The sequence below is a fragment of the Poeciliopsis prolifica genome, unplaced genomic scaffold (genome assembly GCF_027474105.1).
Source record: "Poeciliopsis prolifica strain line A6 unplaced genomic scaffold, Auburn_PproV2 SCAFFOLD033, whole genome shotgun sequence".
Classification (NCBI taxonomy): domain Eukaryota; kingdom Metazoa; phylum Chordata; class Actinopteri; order Cyprinodontiformes; family Poeciliidae; genus Poeciliopsis; species Poeciliopsis prolifica.
Genome location: NW_026562408.1, coordinates 146,788 through 166,433, shown reverse-complemented (window position 1 = coordinate 166,433; position 19,646 = coordinate 146,788). Strand labels below are relative to the sequence as shown.

At 43.8% G+C, this 19,646-nt stretch overlaps 1 protein-coding gene across 1 annotated transcript; it reads left to right on the top strand.

Moving 5' to 3' along the window:
• Window positions 1-2,249: 2,249 nt before the first annotated feature.
• Window positions 2,250-4,992, top strand: LOC129373371 (uncharacterized). The gene is made up of 3 exons (XM_055051251.1): window positions 2,250-2,625; window positions 3,093-3,365; window positions 4,384-4,992. The coding sequence occupies exons 1-3, from the start codon at window positions 2,314-2,316 to the stop codon at window positions 4,990-4,992; spliced, it is 1,194 nt and encodes a 397-aa protein (XP_054907226.1). The 5' UTR covers window positions 2,250-2,313.
• Window positions 4,993-19,646: the final 14,654 nt, after the last annotated feature.

The following is a 19,646-nucleotide window of genomic DNA, read 5'->3' as shown; positions in this document are numbered from 1 at the left end:
ACAACACGACTTTTAAAACTAATTCGTGCTTAGTGGCTGCGACCGTTGGTTATTTGTTTGTGTTTCCTGATTCAAGGTCCAATTTTTAAACGTTTGGTCAGTGACGTCACAAAACCCCAGTCAAACGATTCCATGACGTAAAGACCGAGAATCGAAACACCAGGATATTCTGCCGGAAGTACGGCAGAATATTCGTAATGCAATAAGTTTTATGCTGGAGTCACAGCCATTAAAGAAGACCTCAGGGCCGGCCCAAGGCACAGGCAAACTAAGCAGCCCCTTAGTGCCCCAGGGCCACTGTGGGCCCCCTCAGTGGAGCTGATTTATTATGTTTTTTAGTAATAATTTCTGTCACAATTTCACTATGAATGATCTGCTTTTACAATCATACATATTTGATAATGTATGTAGAAACCATTGTTTTATGGATAAAAAGAATAATAAATTGCTCTTGGGGCCCCCTGGTGGCCGCGGTAAGTAACACACTTTCATGGTGACATGAGCTGCAGAGCATCCAAACGTCCCAAACTCCAGTCAGACGATGAGTCAGCAAAACTATGTCTCAGAAAAGGACTTATCCTTCAGGGAGGGAAAAGAAAGAGATAGCATAGAAAGAAGCCAAGTAAAGGTTTGTTTTAATGTTCATTTGTAATGTAAAAGATGAGTAAAGTTGCAAATAGAAAATTAGCTTAATAGCGACTTGGACCGGTCCAGTTCAACAAGAAGGACTTGCAGCAAACAGGAAGGGCGACGGACCGCTGTCAGCTTCAGACCTTATATGGAAATGGGACCATTTCACTCCGGAAGTGAAGGGGGCGCCGATTCCTACATTATCCGCGGTCTCCCGTTTTTATCTTCTTTTGAAATCTGCTATATTTTCACCTTTAGGAAAGATTTTCACTCTCAGCATGTATTTGCACTTCTGTCTTTTATTTACTTCACAGTTTTTAACTAATTCTGTAGCTTTTGTGTATTTCTCAATCTGCATCTTTTCGGGCCTGATACTGCCTCTAGAGGCGTGGGGAGGTAACACAACTAATATAACAGCATTACTAAATCAGAATAGCACAAAGTCTTTAGTACTTCTTAATTCTGGCATTACTGGAACCGTAAAAGATCAATTATCTTATAAAACCCCATATTTGTTCATTTTCTTAACATTCTAGAGCTAATTAAATGACATAATACTTTCACACATTATAAATAATATCTATATATCTCTATCAATTATAGGAGGAACTAAAGAAATAAGGAGACATAAAAACAACATAATCAACTACAATAAAAATACAAATTGCAATGTATACATATGAAATTTAACTGATCAAAAGTCAATTACAAACAAATAAATTTGGCTCAAAAGAAAAACAACCCAGGTCGTTAAACAGATACAAGCAAAAATTCACATTTTTGTTTTTATGGTGCCATGTATGTTATTCTGAGAAACTTTTTGTTGGAAAAGTCTCATATATAGGAAAAAATAAGATGAAACTATTTAGTTTATCAACATGAAAATTTTCCTCTAAAACAATAAATTCTATTCATTGAATCACATCATCAATAATTTATGAATAGAGTAAAACAGTCAGCAAGCTGCAGGTAAATGTTATCATTTAGCTGGTAAAGAATAATTATTGCCCTGTCAATAAATGATTTCTAATAGATTGTTATTACCAGAGGAAAACAGAAACGGCTTCATGAGGTCAGAGGTCAAACTGATGAAGAAAGAGGATGGATGCTCTCTGCTAAAATATTCCTGCATCTTCCATCATCTTTCAGCAAACAGTTGAGATAAAGTTGGTTCTGGTTTCATCACCATTTACCTGCTGATTACCTGCCAGTGAAAGTTTCATTAAAAGTTTGTTAATCTGCAGCTCATGAGACGGAACCAGCCGAGGAGATGAAAAGTTCAAACTTGAATTAAATGTTGAGTTTTAACATTTTAGCTCAACAAGCTCTAGTTGGGTAACAAGGTCACTAGATCCTCTTAAAGATGGAGTCTCTGAGAACAGTCCTCATAGACACAGGAAGTGTTTTCAGCAGAGTTGAGCTGACTATCCAGGAACGACACCAGGAATTTAAAATTTGCCAGTTTCAACAGGTTGGCCATCGAGAGAAACATGAATCACCTTCAGGTTTTGTTAATGTAAAGCAGGTTCAGGCTGTCTAATAAACGAATCGCTCTCCAGCAGACTGGGATATCTTTGACAGATCTCTGGACCGGCGCTGATGACGAAACTGATGACCTCCCCGGCCTGGGTCAAATAAACACAGATAAGCCTCACATCTCTGAGCTGGAGCTCAGTGTCTGCCATGATCCTGACGGTTCCGTCTCCGTGCCTTCCTTCTGCCGCCACTGTCCAGCAGCTGTTCTCTGTGGCCCGAGACGCCGACATCGTCCCGGACATCTCCCTGGATCCGGTGCTCACCACCTTCCTGTCCCTGGACTCTGCCGCCGCCCTGCAGCACCGGTACGGCTTCCTGCAGCGCGGCATGAGCGGCGAGCAGCAGGCGGCCTTCCACCTGAATCTCACCGCGCAGCTGAGCAGCAGCAGGGTCACGAACGGCGGCGTAGGGGTCGTCGCCTTGGCCCTGTCCCTGCTGTTTGACCAGGTTGCTCAACATGTACGTCAAATATTTCATTTCCCTGTTTAAATTTTTTTTTTATCAACAGAGTATTAAGGACAAAACAATTATGGGTAAATGTCAGAAATAAAGTTATTCATATAATGAGAATAATCCTAACCCTATTATGATGTTATTCTCATAATTTTATGTTATTCTGTAATTTTATTAGTGTGGCCTGGGACAGATTTTAGAATGGGCTTACAGTTTCGGTCGCCCAGGGGTCCAAAAATGACCTTTATTACATTTTTAATGAATTCATGCTTTACATTGTGTCTTATATAAAACCAATTGATCAGATGAACTCCATGAGTCTTTGGAGAACCACCCACAGTAATCAGTAGGAGAGTATTTGTGCAGCGCATTGGGCACCAAATGGGCTCCAGCCCAGGGCCACGACCGGGTGAGTCCGGCCCTGCTGCTCTGCTGTAATGTCTATGAAGCCAAACTTTTAAAGCTGCCATCAGGTTTCGCCACGGGGATCCGAAGTTCAGAAGGTGTTCGGCATCAGCGCCTCGTCCAGAATCGGATCGATGATCCACGGCTACCTGCGCCTCGTCCCCGCCATCGCCAACGACGAGGAGAAGATGGCGGAGGCCGCCGAGCTGTACGACGCCTGGCTTAACCTGGAGCTGATCGACCATTATGAGAGGATGACCACCAAGAAGAGGATGAGCACAGAGGCCATGCGGCAGTGGCTGGCTGGCGCCGCATTTCACCTGCACCTGAGGATCCATCAGGTAAGCTGAACCAGAAAACAATGGAGGATAAACTTCTACAGAACTCTGGTTTTCCATTTTCATTCAAACTGACTGAATGAACGTATTTCTGCAGTTTGTACTGGGAGCACTGGGAGGAGGCAGACGAGCTCGATGTATTTTTTTCAGAGTCACTACATAATAATTTTAACAAATTTTCTGGTGAAAGAAGAAATAAACAGACAAATGAGCTCTAAAAGTAAAACCACCTGAGGAAAAGGAAGCACCTCGATTTTAAAAGTACTTAAAGTATTTGAGTAAAAGTATTTTCTCAATGTATTCTTTTATGCAGGAGTGTCCAAAGTGCGGTCCAGGGGCCTTTAGTGGCCCTATGCTGATTGCATGCGGCCACTGACATCAATTGAAGATTAAAACAAAATCCATACAGACATCTGATGTCTGCATGGATGTCTGATGACTTTCTATATTTAGTTTGGAAGAAATGATCACAAAGTAGTACAAAACACAAATTATTTGTCTTTAAATAATGATGTGCTGTTTACACAAACACTAATTTTGCTGCACACAAATCTGCTGTTAATTAATTCATAAAACTAGCATTTTAAAGAAACAGTGACCTGAATCTGGATTTTATTGCTCAGAAATTACAAAAAAATCTTCCAATTTCCTAGAAAATGTAGAAAATTTCTTTTAACAAGAAAAACTTACCACACTTTTTCAGGTTTGTTTCTATAGTGATCTGCACATCCCTTTCCAACAACAGATCTATTTGTTTAGTTGTAGTGGAGAATCATGCCGTATTATTTTCTACTATGTTGTATTTTCCCGGATTTCGCCATATTTGGCATATTATGAGTTTAGCCATCTTCAGGCCTGGCAGACATTGAAGCAGAACTTTGATGTGTATCCCAATTAATTAATAATTCAACAAGGAATGGTAACAGAAAGCTGCTTTTCCTCCAGTTCTGCTTGTTTTTGGATTCAAACCTGTTGGAGACGAAAGCAGGAACAGAATAAATCTGAATTGATTCTCCAACAGGTTCGCCTTCACTCTGTGCCATCTGGGTCCATCGAGTCTCTGCGTCTGTCCTACAAGACGGGGTTAAATCGCCTCGTTAGCGGCTATGTCGCCTATTTACGTAAAAATATTTTGGAGACTGAAGCGGGGGAAACATTGGAGCCAAAACGCAGCAGCGTGGAAAACAGCAGCGCCTCCAGCACCGGGAATGTGACGGCTCACCCGGCTGATGCCAAAGCCAACTCCACGGCAGGCGACCAGAGGAGCTGCGGGCAGCTGGTGGGAAGAAATGCTTCGGCGGCGCCGTGTTTCAGGCAACTGGGTCTGCTGGTCATCGAGCCGCAGAGGGAGGTCAGTCACGGCGTCCGGCACCGGCCCTGTGAGTCTGCGGCCATCCAGGAGGCCCTGGTGACGCGCATCATGAAGGCGCAGGACCTGCAGCGCAACAGGAACTTCTTCCTGTATCCGGAGAAAGTCCTGCGAGGCCTGCTGAGGCAGAGGCAGCACTTTGAGCTGCGAGCCAACCGGACCGAGGGAAACGGTCCATCCGGGTCGCAGCCGCGGAGCGGCGGCGGGACAGGGCCGAATCGAGAAAAAGAAAACCATACAATCAAGAGAATAAAGTCATAACATTACCACTTTATTGTCGTAATATTATGATTTTATCATCACACTCTTACGACACTGGTTTCATTTTTTAGTTCTTAATTTTTCTTATACGGTGGGTAACACCCCACCGTATTTTAAAGATTAAAATGACAAAAACCTTTTAAATAACATGATAACAAAATAGAAAATCTAGACAGAAGAAATTCTTTTCAAATGATTATTTTTTTATTGATTGCATGTAAGCAATCAGTCAATTGCATGTAAGCAATTGACTGATTGCTTACATGCAATCAATGAATAAAGTTGATTAATATTGTACATTCCAGCAACAAGGCTTTAATCACGTGTCGCCCTCGGCCGTTCGCCCTCGGCCGTTCGCCCTCGGCCGTTCGGCCGCGCCGTTCGGCCGCGCCGTTCGGCCGCGCCGTTCGTGTTGCCGTGGTTCACGTCCACAGAAACACACAAAGTCATCAAACACGCTTCATAAATAGTGACATATTTAGTGTTTCTTCTTGATCTATAAATCACTCACCAGGCTCAGCAGATAGGAAATAACACAAAACAGAAAACATTGTGCACAAACAAGAGGTCTCACTGGAACACAGACTGTATGTTTGTCTCTGTGTCTCAAGTACTTTGGTTAAAATATTTAGTTTTTTTTTATTCAGTGACGTTAATTGCACTGGATTGAGAATCCAAAAAACTTTCTCAAGTAGAACGAGCATAATAATTTTACTCAAACAAATGTAAAACTACTCCTGAAACGTTTATTCCCAGGTCATGTAATGGATGCTCTTTGCCACTTATTAAAATTCCTTTGGGATCAATAAAGTATTTTTGAAAACTTACAGTTGGGGGCTTGTTTTTAATATATTCATCTTGTATTGATTAGTAAGATCAATCCTGCGTCGCAGTTTAAAGGGCACAGCTCTTATTTTGTTGGTTATCAAACATTTGTGATGAAATGTCCAGACCTTCTGTCCCGCGACTCGGGAACAAAGTGTAAAGGTTACAGCCTTCCGCTGTAAATAAAGCCAGCTGGGGGCGCCAGCGGGGGGCGCTGTTCGCTGAGGCTGCAGCACCGCGCCGGAGAAAAAGAAAACCCTTTTTATGCGTGCAGCTGCTTGTTTTCACGAAGCACCTGAAAACAATTCAACACATTATGATCTGAGGAAGACAGAATATTACAGTGAAACCTCCAGTTAGCAGTTTTCATAAGGTAGGTTGTGTCTGACTGTTTTCAATCTCTTTAAAACATTTGGATGACATTTTAAATCGCTAGTTTTAGCTAACGGTCTGAGCGCTAAAACAAAAGGCTGATAATGGATTGAAACGTGACGTGCATCTGAGAAAATCTACTACAGTGTTCGAATAACTTGAACTGTGAAAGAAAAACACATTTAATAACTCCGAAAGGCTTTAGTTTACGTCCTTGTGAGGATGTCGGGCCTGTAAGGAAGTCAGTGAGCTAAAATGCTAGTGGTGGGTGTGGTTAGCCCTGGGCTAACCTGAGCTAACCGGGGCTAACCTGGGCTAACCACACCCACCAGGTAATCTAGGTATCGGTGGTTGTTTCCCTGTTGCTTTTAATGGCAGTCAGGCCTGGTTATTGCTCCGCGTTCCTGTGAGTGTCGGACACATTGAGCAGTTTTTGGCTGACAGGTTGGGTCTCCGCCACATCCACACGTGGTTTCTCAAAACTGGCGCAGCCGCATTTAGTGGGAAAAGGAAGGAAAGTGGCACAGAAAGCGGGTTCGGGTTGCGGTTTGGGTTAGTCTCAGGGCTGTTCCTGTTCGTTCTCATTTACAACCTGGTTTGTGTTCCTGGGGAGGGGCAGTTTACAGCCTTATAACCCCGGGGCAAATAATGCGGAGCATGAAGGGAATGGTTCCTCTGAGAGATTCTCCAATCTGAACATTTGCAAATATCCTCTATTAATAATATGCTTTTGTCCTAATGTGGCCCATATCATCTTACCTTCATAATACAGTGGAGAAATGACCGCAGAGACGTCGATAAAGGGCAACACGATGGGAATAAATGATAAATATCGACAGGCTTTCCTTGTCGGTACCGGGGGGGAAAACCGTTGATGGTCAAGATTTCAGCTGCACAGTCAAAAATCCCTGGCATAAATCAAAGTAATAATAATGAAAATCAGCAGAAAGGTCTGCGCTTTCCTCATGTAGATGTTAGAAATGTACATATTTTTCAGCCATAGATGATCGAGTTTTGTTCCATTGTAGGCAATACAATGTTTGAAAATTGAAATAAATTACTGGCATCTTGTTGGATTTTTTATATTGTATTAAATTTTTATTTAATATTCTATAAGAATTGAATTGTGCCGATGAAATTTTTCATTGGCACAGTGGCCTCTTTTATTCGATTGATTAGAATAATTGATGACTAATACAATCATTTGTTGCAGTCCTGATGTTTGATTCTGATAAATATCGCTTTTCTTTAATATGGGCAATATTTATATCGACTATCAACATGGGCCCAAATATTCACGTTGGTGCTTTCCTAATGTTCAATCATAAATTTATAAAACTGGATAAAACAACAATATTCCATGATTAATGACGTAGTGTTTTTGTTGGAACTAAGACATTCTGACATTTTAAAGTAAGATTTCAATGTAAAACCTCCAGTGTTATAAAACGAGACGTTTGAGCGGCAGAGCCCTGCAGAGTGTTTTTACTTTTACCAGAAGATTTATTTACATTTTTTCCTGGTCTTATTTCAGGCCGACTCCACTTCCAGTTTCTGTTTCATTAAATGTTTTACCTAATGTTGGTGTGCGCATCTGTCTGTCATTTTCTGTTTTATCTTCATGCCAACCTGGCCGTTCCGCCACCACACGACAGGAAAACGTCCAGTTCACATAAATGCAGAGAATGTTAGGAAGTCTGCACCACCATCAAATGCCAGCTTCTATTTAAAAAATAAAAGAAAAATATGTTCAGAAATGTTTACGCCCCATTATGCAGCATATTAGTTTCAATGTAATGATTGGAAAAATTAAATAATACTGTGGATTTGCTGTTATTTTTCCCCTGAATGATGCTTTCTATTTATTTGTTTTCTTCATGACTTTAAATTTTCCTGCCAAGGTTTAATGTTAAATGAAAGTCTGAAACTAGAATATGTCAAGATACTGTCAAAGAAATTTGTATATTATTGCAAAATAACATTTATTTAGAATAGAAGGTAAAACCTGTAATGCTGTAAACTTTGTTTGCACAGACTTGAGCAAAATGTCAGATTCAGACTCGGACAGCGACTGGGGCTTCCCCCGCAACAAGAAGTTTCTGGTAAAAATCCAGCAAATATTTTCCATGTTTGCTTTGTTCTTCATCTAAACCTGTTTTTCTTTTGGCTTCGTAGAAATCTCACGGGGAGATCAAAATAAACTTTTCAGGTAAGAAAGATTTAAAACTTATAGAAAATTAATTAGGATTGACTTAAAATTAAATATTCTGAAAGTTTTCCACCATATTTTCTTTCTCTCTTAAATTGTGACTCGTGAGGAATGTTTTTATTTTTGTAGCATTTAATTCATGTTTTATGTTCAATCACCAAAAAGCCTTAAATGATGACAACATGAACAGAAAATGAGATGGAACAGAGTTGGGGATTTACTGTATTGTGAAAAATTATCACTGTAACAGTTTCGATAAATTTCAGTTATTTTAGAAAAATGGCAGTTTGATTGGAAATGTTTTTATTTTCTCCACTTTTTGTTCCACAAGGCCACGAGTAAATTAGAGGACTAATGTCTCAGCCAGATCTAGAGAAACTCATCCATGCGTTTATCTTTAGTCACATTGATTATTGTAACAGCGTCTTCACAGGCCTGTCCAACAAATCAATCCTCCAGCTGCAGCTGATCCAGAAGCTGCTGCTCCTGTTCTCACTAAAACCAGGAAGATAGAGACATAACAGCAGTTTTAAAGTCCCTCCACTGGCTCCCTGTAGCTCAAAGAATAGACTTTAAAATACTGTTGTTAGTTTATAAATCACTGAATGGTTTAGCACCACAATACATCACAGATCTGCTGTTGTATCAACCTTCCAGACTCTCAGGTTCTGGTTCTGGTTCTGCTCTGCATCCCCAGAACCAGAACCAAGAGAGGAGAAGCAGCTTTCAGCATCTATGCACCAAACATCTGGAACAAACTTCCAGAAAACTGTAAAACAGCAGAAACCCTGACTTCCTTTAAATCTCAACTAAAAGCCAGTTGATTATAGAGTTTTATTTGAAATGTAATCAATTATAAATTTAATGATGGAACAATGTATTGTTTATTCTATGATGCATGATTTTGTGTTTATGATGTAAAGCACTTTGAAATGCCTTGCTGCTGAAATGAGCCATACAAATAAAATTTGATTGATTGATAAATGAAACTTGTTGCCGATCATGTGATTAGATATGTTTTTTCCTGCAGAAAGCTATTTCAGATGAGAATATTCTTGAAGAATAAACTTTGTGTTTCCGGCGCCGTGAATTAGAGCTGCACTGATTGACTACCGGTCTTTGAAAAAAACCTAGCTTACAGATTCTGATTTTGTCCGAAAGCAGTTTTTTGTCTGAAATGTTGCTCAATATATCAAGAAAGTTGCTGGTTTTGGCTGAATGGGGCAACTGTTGGCAAACTGATCTTTGGTTTACAGCTGGAAGAACTGAAGCTGTGCCAACACTAGATCTATAATTCTAGGTATATAGCTCTCTGTCAAAATTTCAGTTTATGTTCAGAAAGTTTTAGCACATCCACACATTGATCTGTTCTCAGCGTATGTTCAGTGGCTGGATGGGGTCAAAGGTCACCTGGTGGCCTGTGATGTGGAGATATGTCTCCTTGGTGTAACTGGTAGCTAATCTCATACTGAATATATCCAGATAAAGCGACATTTTGCTTGCAGCTCCTCCAGAGAGAGTGTTGAGCCAGTGGGGCTCCATCCCCCTACACACCAAGAAGGAAGGCGCTCAGCGGATGAGAGTTTGCGTCTTCTGGTTTCCCACGCTGCTGCAGCCCGACATCTAAAAACCTTCACTTGGGCCGCAGAAGTTGGCTTAATCAACGAAGAGTGAGTGCAACTCAGCCCACTGCTACAGATCAGACAGGAATCGTTGCAAAGTGCTGAGATTAGATTCTGTTTGCAGGAAAAGTGAAGTGCTGGATGTGGAGAACCTCCGCAAGATTCAGGTGGTTGAAACGATCCTGCTGCACCTGGAAGTGGCAACTGTAAGTCCCACCTCCAGCTAGCTGGGTCAGTCTCCGTCAGCTAGCTGGGTCAGTCTTAGCTAGATGGGTCAGTCTTAGACAGCTGGATGGGTCTGTCTCCGTCAGCTAGCTGGGTCAGTCTCCGTCAGCTAGCTGGGTCAGTCTTAGCTAGCTGGGTCAGTCTCCGTCAGCTAGCTGGGTCAGTCTTAGCTAGCTGGGTCAGTCTTAGCTAGCTGGGTCAGTCTCCGTCAGCTAGCTTGGTCAGTCTTAGCTAGATGGTCAGTCTTAGACAGCTGGATGGGTCAGTCTCCGTCAGCTAGCTGGGTCAGTCTTAGCTAGATGGGTCAGTCTTAGACAGCTGGATGGGTCAGTCTCCGTCAGCTAGCTGGGTCAGTCTCCGTCAGCTAGCTGGGTCAGTCTTAGCTAGCTGGGTCAGTCTCCGTCAGCTAGCTGGGTCAGTCTTAGCTAGCTGGGTCAGTCTTAGCTAGCTGGGTCAGTCTTAGACAGCTGGATGGGTCAGTCTCCGTCAGCTAGCTGGGTCAGTCTCCGTCAGCTAGCTGGGTCAGTCTCCGTCAGCTAGCTGGGTCAGTCTTAGCTAGATGGGTCAGTCTTAGCTAGCTGGGTCAGTCTCCGTCAGCTAGCTGGGTCAGTCTTAGCTAGATGGGTCAGTCTCCGTCAGCTAGCTGGGTCAGTCTTAGACAGCTAGCTGGGTCAGTCTTAGACAGCTAGCTGGGTCAGTCTTAGACAGCTAGCTGGGTCAGTCTTAGCTAGATGGGTCAGGCTCCGTCAGCTAGATGGGTCAGGCTCCGTCAGCTAGCTGGGTCAGTCTTAGCTAGCTGGGTCAGTCTCCGTCAGCTAGCTGGGTCAGTCTTAGCTAGCTGGGTCAGGCTCCGTCAGCTAGATGGGTCAGGCTCCGTCAGCTAGATGGGTCAGGCTCAGTCAGCTAGATGGGTCAGGCTCCGTCAGCTAGCTGGGTCAGTCTTAGCTAGCTGGGTCAGTCTCCGTCAGCTAGCTGGGTCAGTCTTAGCTAGCTGGGTCAGTCTTAGCTAGCTGGGTCAGTCTCCGTCAGCTAGCTGGGTCAGTCTTAGCTAGCTGGGTCAGTCTCCGTCAGCTAGCTGGGTCGGCCATTATCAGCTAGCTATTCATAGTTATTGATTTGATGACATATCAGATGTTCAAATATTTTTGCTAAATTATCCGGGTTTATTCGTTCTGTAGCTGTTTTGTTCCAAACGTGATGCGTTTTTCTTCTGGATGTTTTCTGTTTCTCCTGCAGTTGGACAAGGATTCCTCCAGACACGTTTTCATTTTTTGCAACATGTTGCATCAGGTAATCTGCACTTGGTTGGCTCACAGATTTCCATCTTATTGTCTGACTTTATGCCATTCATAAAACAATTTAAGTTGGGCTGTGAGGAAATAACAAAACTTCTGCTGATCTTGTACATCTTAGTTAGCCAGTACTGGTGCATTGAGTAACATTGGGACTTTCTGCTGCAGCACTGCTCTCCAGAGATCCTGGAGGAAGCGGTGCGCTGGCTGGAGACGGCGATCGGTTCAGACGGGAACAGCTGCTCTGCCTGGGAGGATTCCCCAACTGCTACACAACATTTGGCTTCATCTTCTCGGTGTGAGGCGACAAGTTAATTGTTTTTAGTTTTTTTTTAATCATTTTTTTGCCGAAGAGTTTTTGCGCCAGTGGCTCGTATGTTTGAGAGTCGGCAGACAGGAAAGAGGTGAGAAAGGGGAGGATGACATGCGACAAAGGTCGCCGGGACCGGAGTCGAACCCGCGACGTCCGTGTCGAGGACTGAGGCCTGCAAACGTGGGGCGTGCTGACCCTTGTGCCACCGCAGCACGCCCCTGTCAAGTTAATTAAAAAAAATTAAACTTTATCTCAGAGTGTGAGGCTAAGAGTTGTGAAGATGAAGTTTTAGTTTTTTACAGTGCAAGGTTTTCCTTTTGTTAAAAAACAGATAATTTCTAAAATGTGAATGGTTTGTTTTTGATTAGATGCGAAGTTTATCCGGGAGATGACAACCCTGGACGCTACGATGAAGGCCCTGAAGGCACCGCCCGATGAGTCGTCTGCAATGGTAACAATCAAATCCTCTACACTGTAAAAACTATAAAAGCACTAAATCCTAATGAGTAGTTTTGTCTGATCTATGGGAAAAAAATCTATATAAAACAAAACTAAGCGATAAGTAACTATTAAGCAAAATATTTTGTTTTAAGTCAAATCTAATATTCATTAAACTTATTTCCTTTAACGAGACATTTCTACGTATTAAAGGAAATGCACTGCTACTGAAATTAGAACCATTTCATGAATATGGAGGAATATCAAACTCTTATTGAACTGAGAAATGATTTAAAGTTCATTTCAAGTGAACTGAATCAACTTGGTAAGTTTTTTTTTTGCTGTGTGGGACATTTTAATGCATTTTCTTCAGGTTTTTGTTTTTAATGATTTAAAATCAAAAATATATATACGCAGTAAAAACTGCTGGGTTAGAAATAACCCAATTTGTAACCCAGTGCTGGGTCATATCTGGACCGAGTCAACGCTGGGGTGTTTAACTCAACTGGGTTGGTTGGTTTGACCCGACACTTTGGGTTACGGCCTCTAACCAAACGCTGGGTTAAAGTTAAATTGGTTAAATTGACCCAAAACTGGGTTGAAAGTCATGACCCGACACAAGCATTATTGTACCACAATATTAGGGTAAAAAATATATATTTATATTGAATTTCACTGTATAAAAACATGATTAAAACAATTTAAATGTGATACATATGTAGAGCCAGCAGAATTCATTTACAAAAGTTACAAAACAAGTTTTTTCAAAAGTATATAATGAAATCACTTTAACTGATTATTTGGCTACAACTCAGAAGTATCTGTTACTACACATTAGAAAACATTTCATGTAAAAAATCTGTTTTAAAGCAAACCACAAGTAAAATTTCAGCCACTAAACAAGGAGTATTTGTATCGATACTTTAGGATTTTTGCTAATGCATGAGGACATACGCGTTCCATGCTGCCGCATTTTGTAGCTGCGCCACCAGGTTTGTCCCAACCTGATGGAGAGAGGAGACGGAAAAACAACATTAGTGATGCACTTGATTAAACGGTAAACAATTTGAGCATGATTCAGAGACAAAGGTTGACTTACAGGCTGGACATCAATGAAACCATCATCCAGGTTGATGGGTCTGAAACTTTTCTCCCAAATGTGTATCAGCTGGTCTGTCTGGCAAACATAAGCTTGTGCTAAAATGATGCAGTATCTACAAAGCATGAAAGCAAATTAGAAAACATGTCTGAGCTTCAATACCTTGAAGGAGCAAACTCATGTTCCTGGCCAGACAGAAGGTCTTTGTTGAGAACAAGCAGTTCAGGTTTCACTTTATTCTCCTGCTGTAGCATCACCAAAGCTTTTTGACAGAGCAACCTACCCTAATAAACATTTGGAATAACCATAAAAATATACCAAACATGTTCTAAATAAATTCTATTTATGAATAAAATCCTATTCATGTTGAAACGTTATCTTCTTTTTACTTACCGTGTCTTATTTCAAAGTAGAGGATCAGTCCGATGTGCAACGTTCAGTCTTGTTCAAAATGGAGGCTTGTGAAGAGGGGCGTGGCTTCTTCCAGGTTCCATCTTTAACCCATCCGATTGGCTAAATCCACCCAATCACTGACCCAACAGAAGTATTCAAGCTGAAGAGTTCTGATAAATTTCTGACCCAACTCTTCAGTTTTGAATTTTGACCCAATATTTGGTCAAACTAATCCAACCTATGACCCAACAGCTTCTACCCAGAAATGGGGTTATAAAAATAACCCAGCATTTTCTACTGTGTATCGACGTACCAATAATTTCAAAATGTAGTCAATAAATGTTGTTAGACTGTAATCTTGTTTGTTGCAGTTTGAAAAATAAAATTCATTTGTAATAAACGTTTTCTTAAGTTTGTCGTTGTAGAAACGAGGAGCTGCCGTATAATAAACGTTTTATAGAGAAAATCAATTATCAGTATTTGATTTGTTTTCTTTCTGCCCCAGAATGTTTCTCTACTGTGGAGATTTTTTTGTTTCAGGAAAGTGAAGCGATGAAGATGTTTGGGAACGAGAAGTTCCAGGCCCAGCAGTACGCAGAAGCTCTGATGTTTTACACCAACGCCATCAAATGCTAGTGAGTTTCTGGTGCCAACGATGAAACCATGTTTATGAACCGGTAACCTCACAATGTTTTCTCTCCATACTTCCAATTAAAGTTCTTTAAAAACGAAAAGAACAAAAGTCAAAGTTTAATTAGTGTCCATGTTTTATGTTTCTATGTGCTGAATCAATCTGAAGTCACTGCAATCATTTCTACTGGTGATTAAAACCGTTATAACTGTATTTTGTGTCCTGAATGTGATCATTTTAGTCCTGACAATCACATCCTGTATGGGAACAGAGCGCTGTGCTACATCAAGCAGAAGGAATATCTGTGAGTAAAATCAACCATTGCTGCAAAAAACTTTGGACTTATGCAAAGTTTGTATTTTCTTTGTTTCATCTGGTCATAATTTTACACGATCTGCGTGTAATAAAAACTCTCCAACCTACACCTGAAGTTTAAAAGTTAAACTTTGTATAAATGGACAGAAATGTGCATGTTTAATATTTTTCCTGTTGCAGAAAAGCAGCAGGAGATGGAAAGCGCGCCATTCTCATCGACCCCCTCTGGGCGAAGGTACAGTCCGCCTGGACCAATAACTGCTTCCGGTTCCCTAATTCATATTATTTAAATATGCTTTAATAAGTTGTGCATGTGTAACCCAGTGTAAAAACACAGGAAAATAATAAAATGATGTTGATTTAATGTCTTGTTCTACAATAAGTTAAAACATAATAGTTAGAAATAAATTAATAAATATGTTCATAAACATAGATTAAAAACTGCTAAAAATCTTTAGAAAACTGTGAAATAGGCTTTTAGTGACGGATTAAACAACCAATAGCTGGCGCAGTCTGATTTCACATCAGCCAATAACGTCGATTGTCCCGCCCCTTTAGCTGACACAAGCGAGCTCACAGCTGATGTCGTTTCTGTCAATAGTCTGGAAGAGTTTGTTGAACTTTGATGAAGAATCTGGAAATCAAAAGCTTCCCTTGTGAAGCTGGAAAAATCCCCGTGTAGCATCAGAGCATTGGTCAGGTCTTTCCTCTCTCTCTCTGTGTGTGTGTGTGGGTCTGTGTGTGTGTGTGTGTGTGTGTGTGTATGGGTCTGTGTGTGTGTGTGTCTGTGTGTGTGTGTGTGTATGGGTCTGTGTGTGTATGGGTCTGTGTGTGTGTGTGTGGGTCTGTGTGTGGGTGTGTGTGTGTGTGGGTCTGTGTGTGTATGGGTCTGTGGGTCTGTGTGTGTGTGGGTCTGTGTGTGTGTGTGTATGGGTCTGTGTGTGTGTGTGGGTCTGTGTATGGGTCTGTGTGTGTATGGGTCTGTGTGTGTATGGGTCTGTGGGTCTGTGTGTGTGTGGGTCTGTGTGTGTGTGTGTGTGGGTCTGTGTGTGTATGGGTCTGTGGGTCTGTGTGTGTGTGGTCTGTGTGTGTGTGTGTGTGTGTATGGGTCTGTGGGTCTGTGTGTGTGTGGGTCTGTGTGTGTGTGTGTGTGGGTCTGTGTGTGTATGGGTCTGTGGGTCTGTGTGTGTGTGTGTCTGTGTGTGTGTGGGTCTGTGTATGGGTCTGTGTGTGTATGGGTCTGTGTGTGTATGTCTGTGGGTCTGTGTGTGTGTGGGTCTGTGTGTGTGTGTGTGTGTCTATGTGCGTGTGTGTGTGTGTGTGTGTGTGTCTATGTGCGTGTGTGTGTGTGGGTCTGTGTGTGTGTGGGTCTGTGTGTGTGTGTGTGTGTGGGTCTGTGTGTGTGTGTGTGTGGGTCTGTGTGTGTGTGTGTGTGTGGTGTCTGTGTGTGTGTGTGTGTGTGGGTCTGTGTGTGTGTGTGTGGGTCTGTGTGTGTGTGGGTCTGTGTGTGTGTGTGTGTCTGTGTGTGTGTGTGTGTGTGGGTCTGTGTGTGTGTGGGTCTGTGTGTGTGTGTGTGTGTGGGTCTGTGTGTGTGTGTGTGTGTGTGTGGGTCTGTGTGTGTGTGTGTGTGTGTGTGTGTGTGTGTCTGTGTGTGTGTGGGTCTGTGTGTGTGTGGGTCTGTGTGTGTGTGTATGGGTCTGTGTGTGTGTGTCTGTGTGTGTGTCTGTGTGTCTGTGTGTGTGTCTGTGTGTGTGTGTGTCTGTGTGTGTGTGTGTGTGTGTATGGGTCTTTGTGTGTGTGTGTGTCTGTGTGTGTGTGTGTCTGTGTGTGTGTGTCTGTGTGTGTGTGTGTGTGTGTGTCTGTGTGTGTGGGTCTGTGTGCGTGTGTGTCTGTGTGCGTGTGTCTGTGTGTGTGTGTCTGTGTGTGTGTGTCTGTGTGTGTGTGTGTCTGTGTGTGTGTGTGTGTGTATGGGTCTGTGTGTGTGTGTCTGTGTGTGTGTGTGTGGGTCTGTGTGTGTCTGTGTGCGTGTGTGTGTGTGGGTCTGTGTGTGTGTGTGTCTGTGTGCGTGTGTGTGTGTGGGTCTGTGTGTGTGTGTGTCTGTGTGCGTGTGTGTGTGTGGGTCTGTGTGTGTGTGGGTCTGTGTGTGTGTGTCTGTGTGTGTGTGTGTGTGTGGGTCTGTGTGTGTCTGTGTGCGTGTCTGTGTGTGTGTGTGTCTGTGTGCGTGTGTGTCTGTGTGCGTGTGTGTGTGTGGGTCTGTGTGTGTGTGTGTCTGTGTGCATGTGTGTGTGTGGGTCTGAGTGTGTGTGGGTCTGAGTGTGTGTGGGTCTGTGTGTGTGTGTGTCTGTGTGTGTGTGTGTGTGTGGGTCTGTGTGTGTGTGTGTGTGTGGGTCTGTGTGTGTGTGTGTCTGTGTGTGTGTGTGTGTGTATGGGTCTTTGTGTGTGTGTGTGTCTGTGTGTGTGTGTGTCTGTGTGTGTGTGTCTGTGTGTGTGTCTGTGTGTGTGTGTGTCTGTGTGTGTGGGTCTGTGTGCGTGTGTGTCTGTGTGCGTGTGTCTGTGTGTGTGTGTGTCTGTGTGTGTGTGTCTGTGTGTGTGTGTCTGTGTGTGTGTGTGTGTGTATGGGTCTGTGTGTGTGTGTGTCTGTGTGTGTGTGTGTGGGTCTGTGTGTGTCTGTGTGCGTGTGTGTGTGTGGGTCTGTGTGTGTGTGTGTCTGTGTGCGTGTGTGTGTGTGGGTCTGTGTGTGTGTGTGTCTGTGTGCGTGTGTGTGTGTGGGTCTGTGTGTGTGTGGGTCTGTGTGTGTGTGTGTCTGTGTGTGTGTGTGTGTGGGTCTGTGTGTGTCTGTGTGCGTGTCTGTGTGTGTGTGTGTCTGTGTGCATGTGTGTCTGTGTGCGTGTGTGTGTGGGTCTGAGTGTGTGTGTGTCTGTGTGCATGTGTGTGTGTGGGTCTGAGTGTGTGTGGGTCTGAGTGTGTGTGGGTCTGTGTGTGTGTGTGTCTGTGTGTGTGTGTGTGTGTGTGGGTCTGTGTGTGTGTGTGTGTGTGGGTCTGTGCGTGTGTGTGTGTTGTCTGTGTGTGTGTGGGTCTGTGTGTGTGTGCATGTGTGTGTGTGTGTGTGTGCGTGTGGGTCTGTGTGTGTGTGTGTGTGGGTCTGTGTGTGTGTGTGTGCGTGTGGGTCTGTGTGTGTGTGGGTCTGTGTGTGTGTGTGTGTGGGGTCTGTGTGTGTGTGTGTCTGTGTGCGTGTGTGTGTGTGGTTTGTGTGTTTGTGGTCTGTGTGTGTGTGGGTCTGTGTGTGTGTGTGTATGGGTCTGTGTGTCTGTGTGTGTGTGTGTATGGGTCTGTGTGTGTGTGTCTGTGTGTGTGTGTGTGTGTCTGGGTCTGTGTGTGTGTGTGTCTGTGTGTGTGTGTGTGTGTGTGTGTGTGTGGGTATGGGTCTGTGTGTGTGTGTGTGTGGTCTGTGTGTGTGTGTGTGTGTGTGTGGGTCTGTGTGTGTGTGTGTGTGTGGGTCTGTGCGTGTGTGTGTGTGTGGGTCTGTGTGTGTGTGTGTGTGGGTCTGTGTGTGTGTGCGTGTGTGTGTGTGTGTGTGTGGGTCTGTGTGTGTGTGTGTGTGTCTGTGTGCGTGTGTGTGTGTGGGTCTGTGTGTGTGTGTGTCTGTGTGTGTGTGTCTGTGTGCGTGTGTGTGTGTGGGTCTGTGTGTGTGTGTGTATGGGTCTGTGTGTGTGTGTGTGTGTCTGGGTCTGTGTGTGTGTGTGGGTCTGTGCGTGTGTGGGTCTGTGTGTGTGTCTGGGTCTGTGTGTGTGTGTGTCTGTGTGTGTGTGTGTGTGTGGGTCTGTGCGTGTGTGTGTGGGTCTGTGTGTGTGTGCGTGTGTCTGTGTGTGTGGGTCTGTGTGTGTGTGTGTGGTGTGTGTGCGTGTGGGTCTGTGTGTGTGTGGGTCTGTGTGTGTGTGTGTGTGTGTGGTCTGTGTGTGTGTGTGTCTGTGTGCGTGTGTGTGTGTGGGTCTGTGTGTGTGTGGGTCTGTGTGTGTGTGTGTATGGGTGTGTGTGTCTGTGTGTGTGTGTGTATGGGTCTGTGTGTGTGTGTGTGTGTGGGTCTGTGTGTGTGTGTGTGTGTGGGTGTGTGTGTGTGTCTGGGTCTGTGTGTGTGTGTGTCTGTGTGTGTGTGTCTGTATGGGTCTGTGTGTGTATGGGTCTGTGTGTGTGTGTGTCTGTGTGTGGTGTGTCTGTGTGTGTGTGTGTGTGTGGGTATGGGTCTGTGGGTGTGTGTGTGTGGGTATGTGTGTGTGTGTGTATGGGTCTGTGTGTGTGTGTGTCTGTGTGTGTGTGTGGGTCTGTGTGTGTGTGTGTGTGGGTCTGTGCGTGTGTGTCTGTGTGTGTGTGTGTGTGTGGGTCTGTGTGTGTGTGCGTGTGTGGGTCTGTGTGTGTGTGTGTGGGTCTGTGTGTGTGTGTGTGTCTGTGTGCGTGTGTGTGTGTGGGTCTGTGTGTGTGTGGGTCTGTGTGTGTGTGTGTCTGTGTGTGTGTGTGTGTGGGTCTGTGTGTGTGTGTGTGTGTGTGTGGGTCTGTGTGTGTGTGGGTCTGTGTGTGTGTGGGTCTGTGTGTGTGTGTGTGTGTGGGTCTGTGTGTGCGTGTGGGTCTGTGTGTGTGTGTGGGTCTGTGTGTGTGTGTGGGTCTGTGTGTGTGTGTGTGTGTGTGTGTGTGTGTGTGTGTGGGTCTGTGCGTGTGTGTGCGTGTGTCTGTGTGTGTGTGTGTGTGTGGGTCTGTGTGTGTGTGTGTGTGTGTGTATGGGTCTGTGTGTGTGTGTGTGTCTGTGTGCGTGTGGGTCTGTGTGTGTGTGGGTCTGTGTGTGTGTGTGTGTGGGTCTGTGTGTGTGTGGGTCTGTGTGTGTGTGTGTGGGTCTGTGTGTGTGTGTGTGTGTGTGGGTCTGTGTGTGTG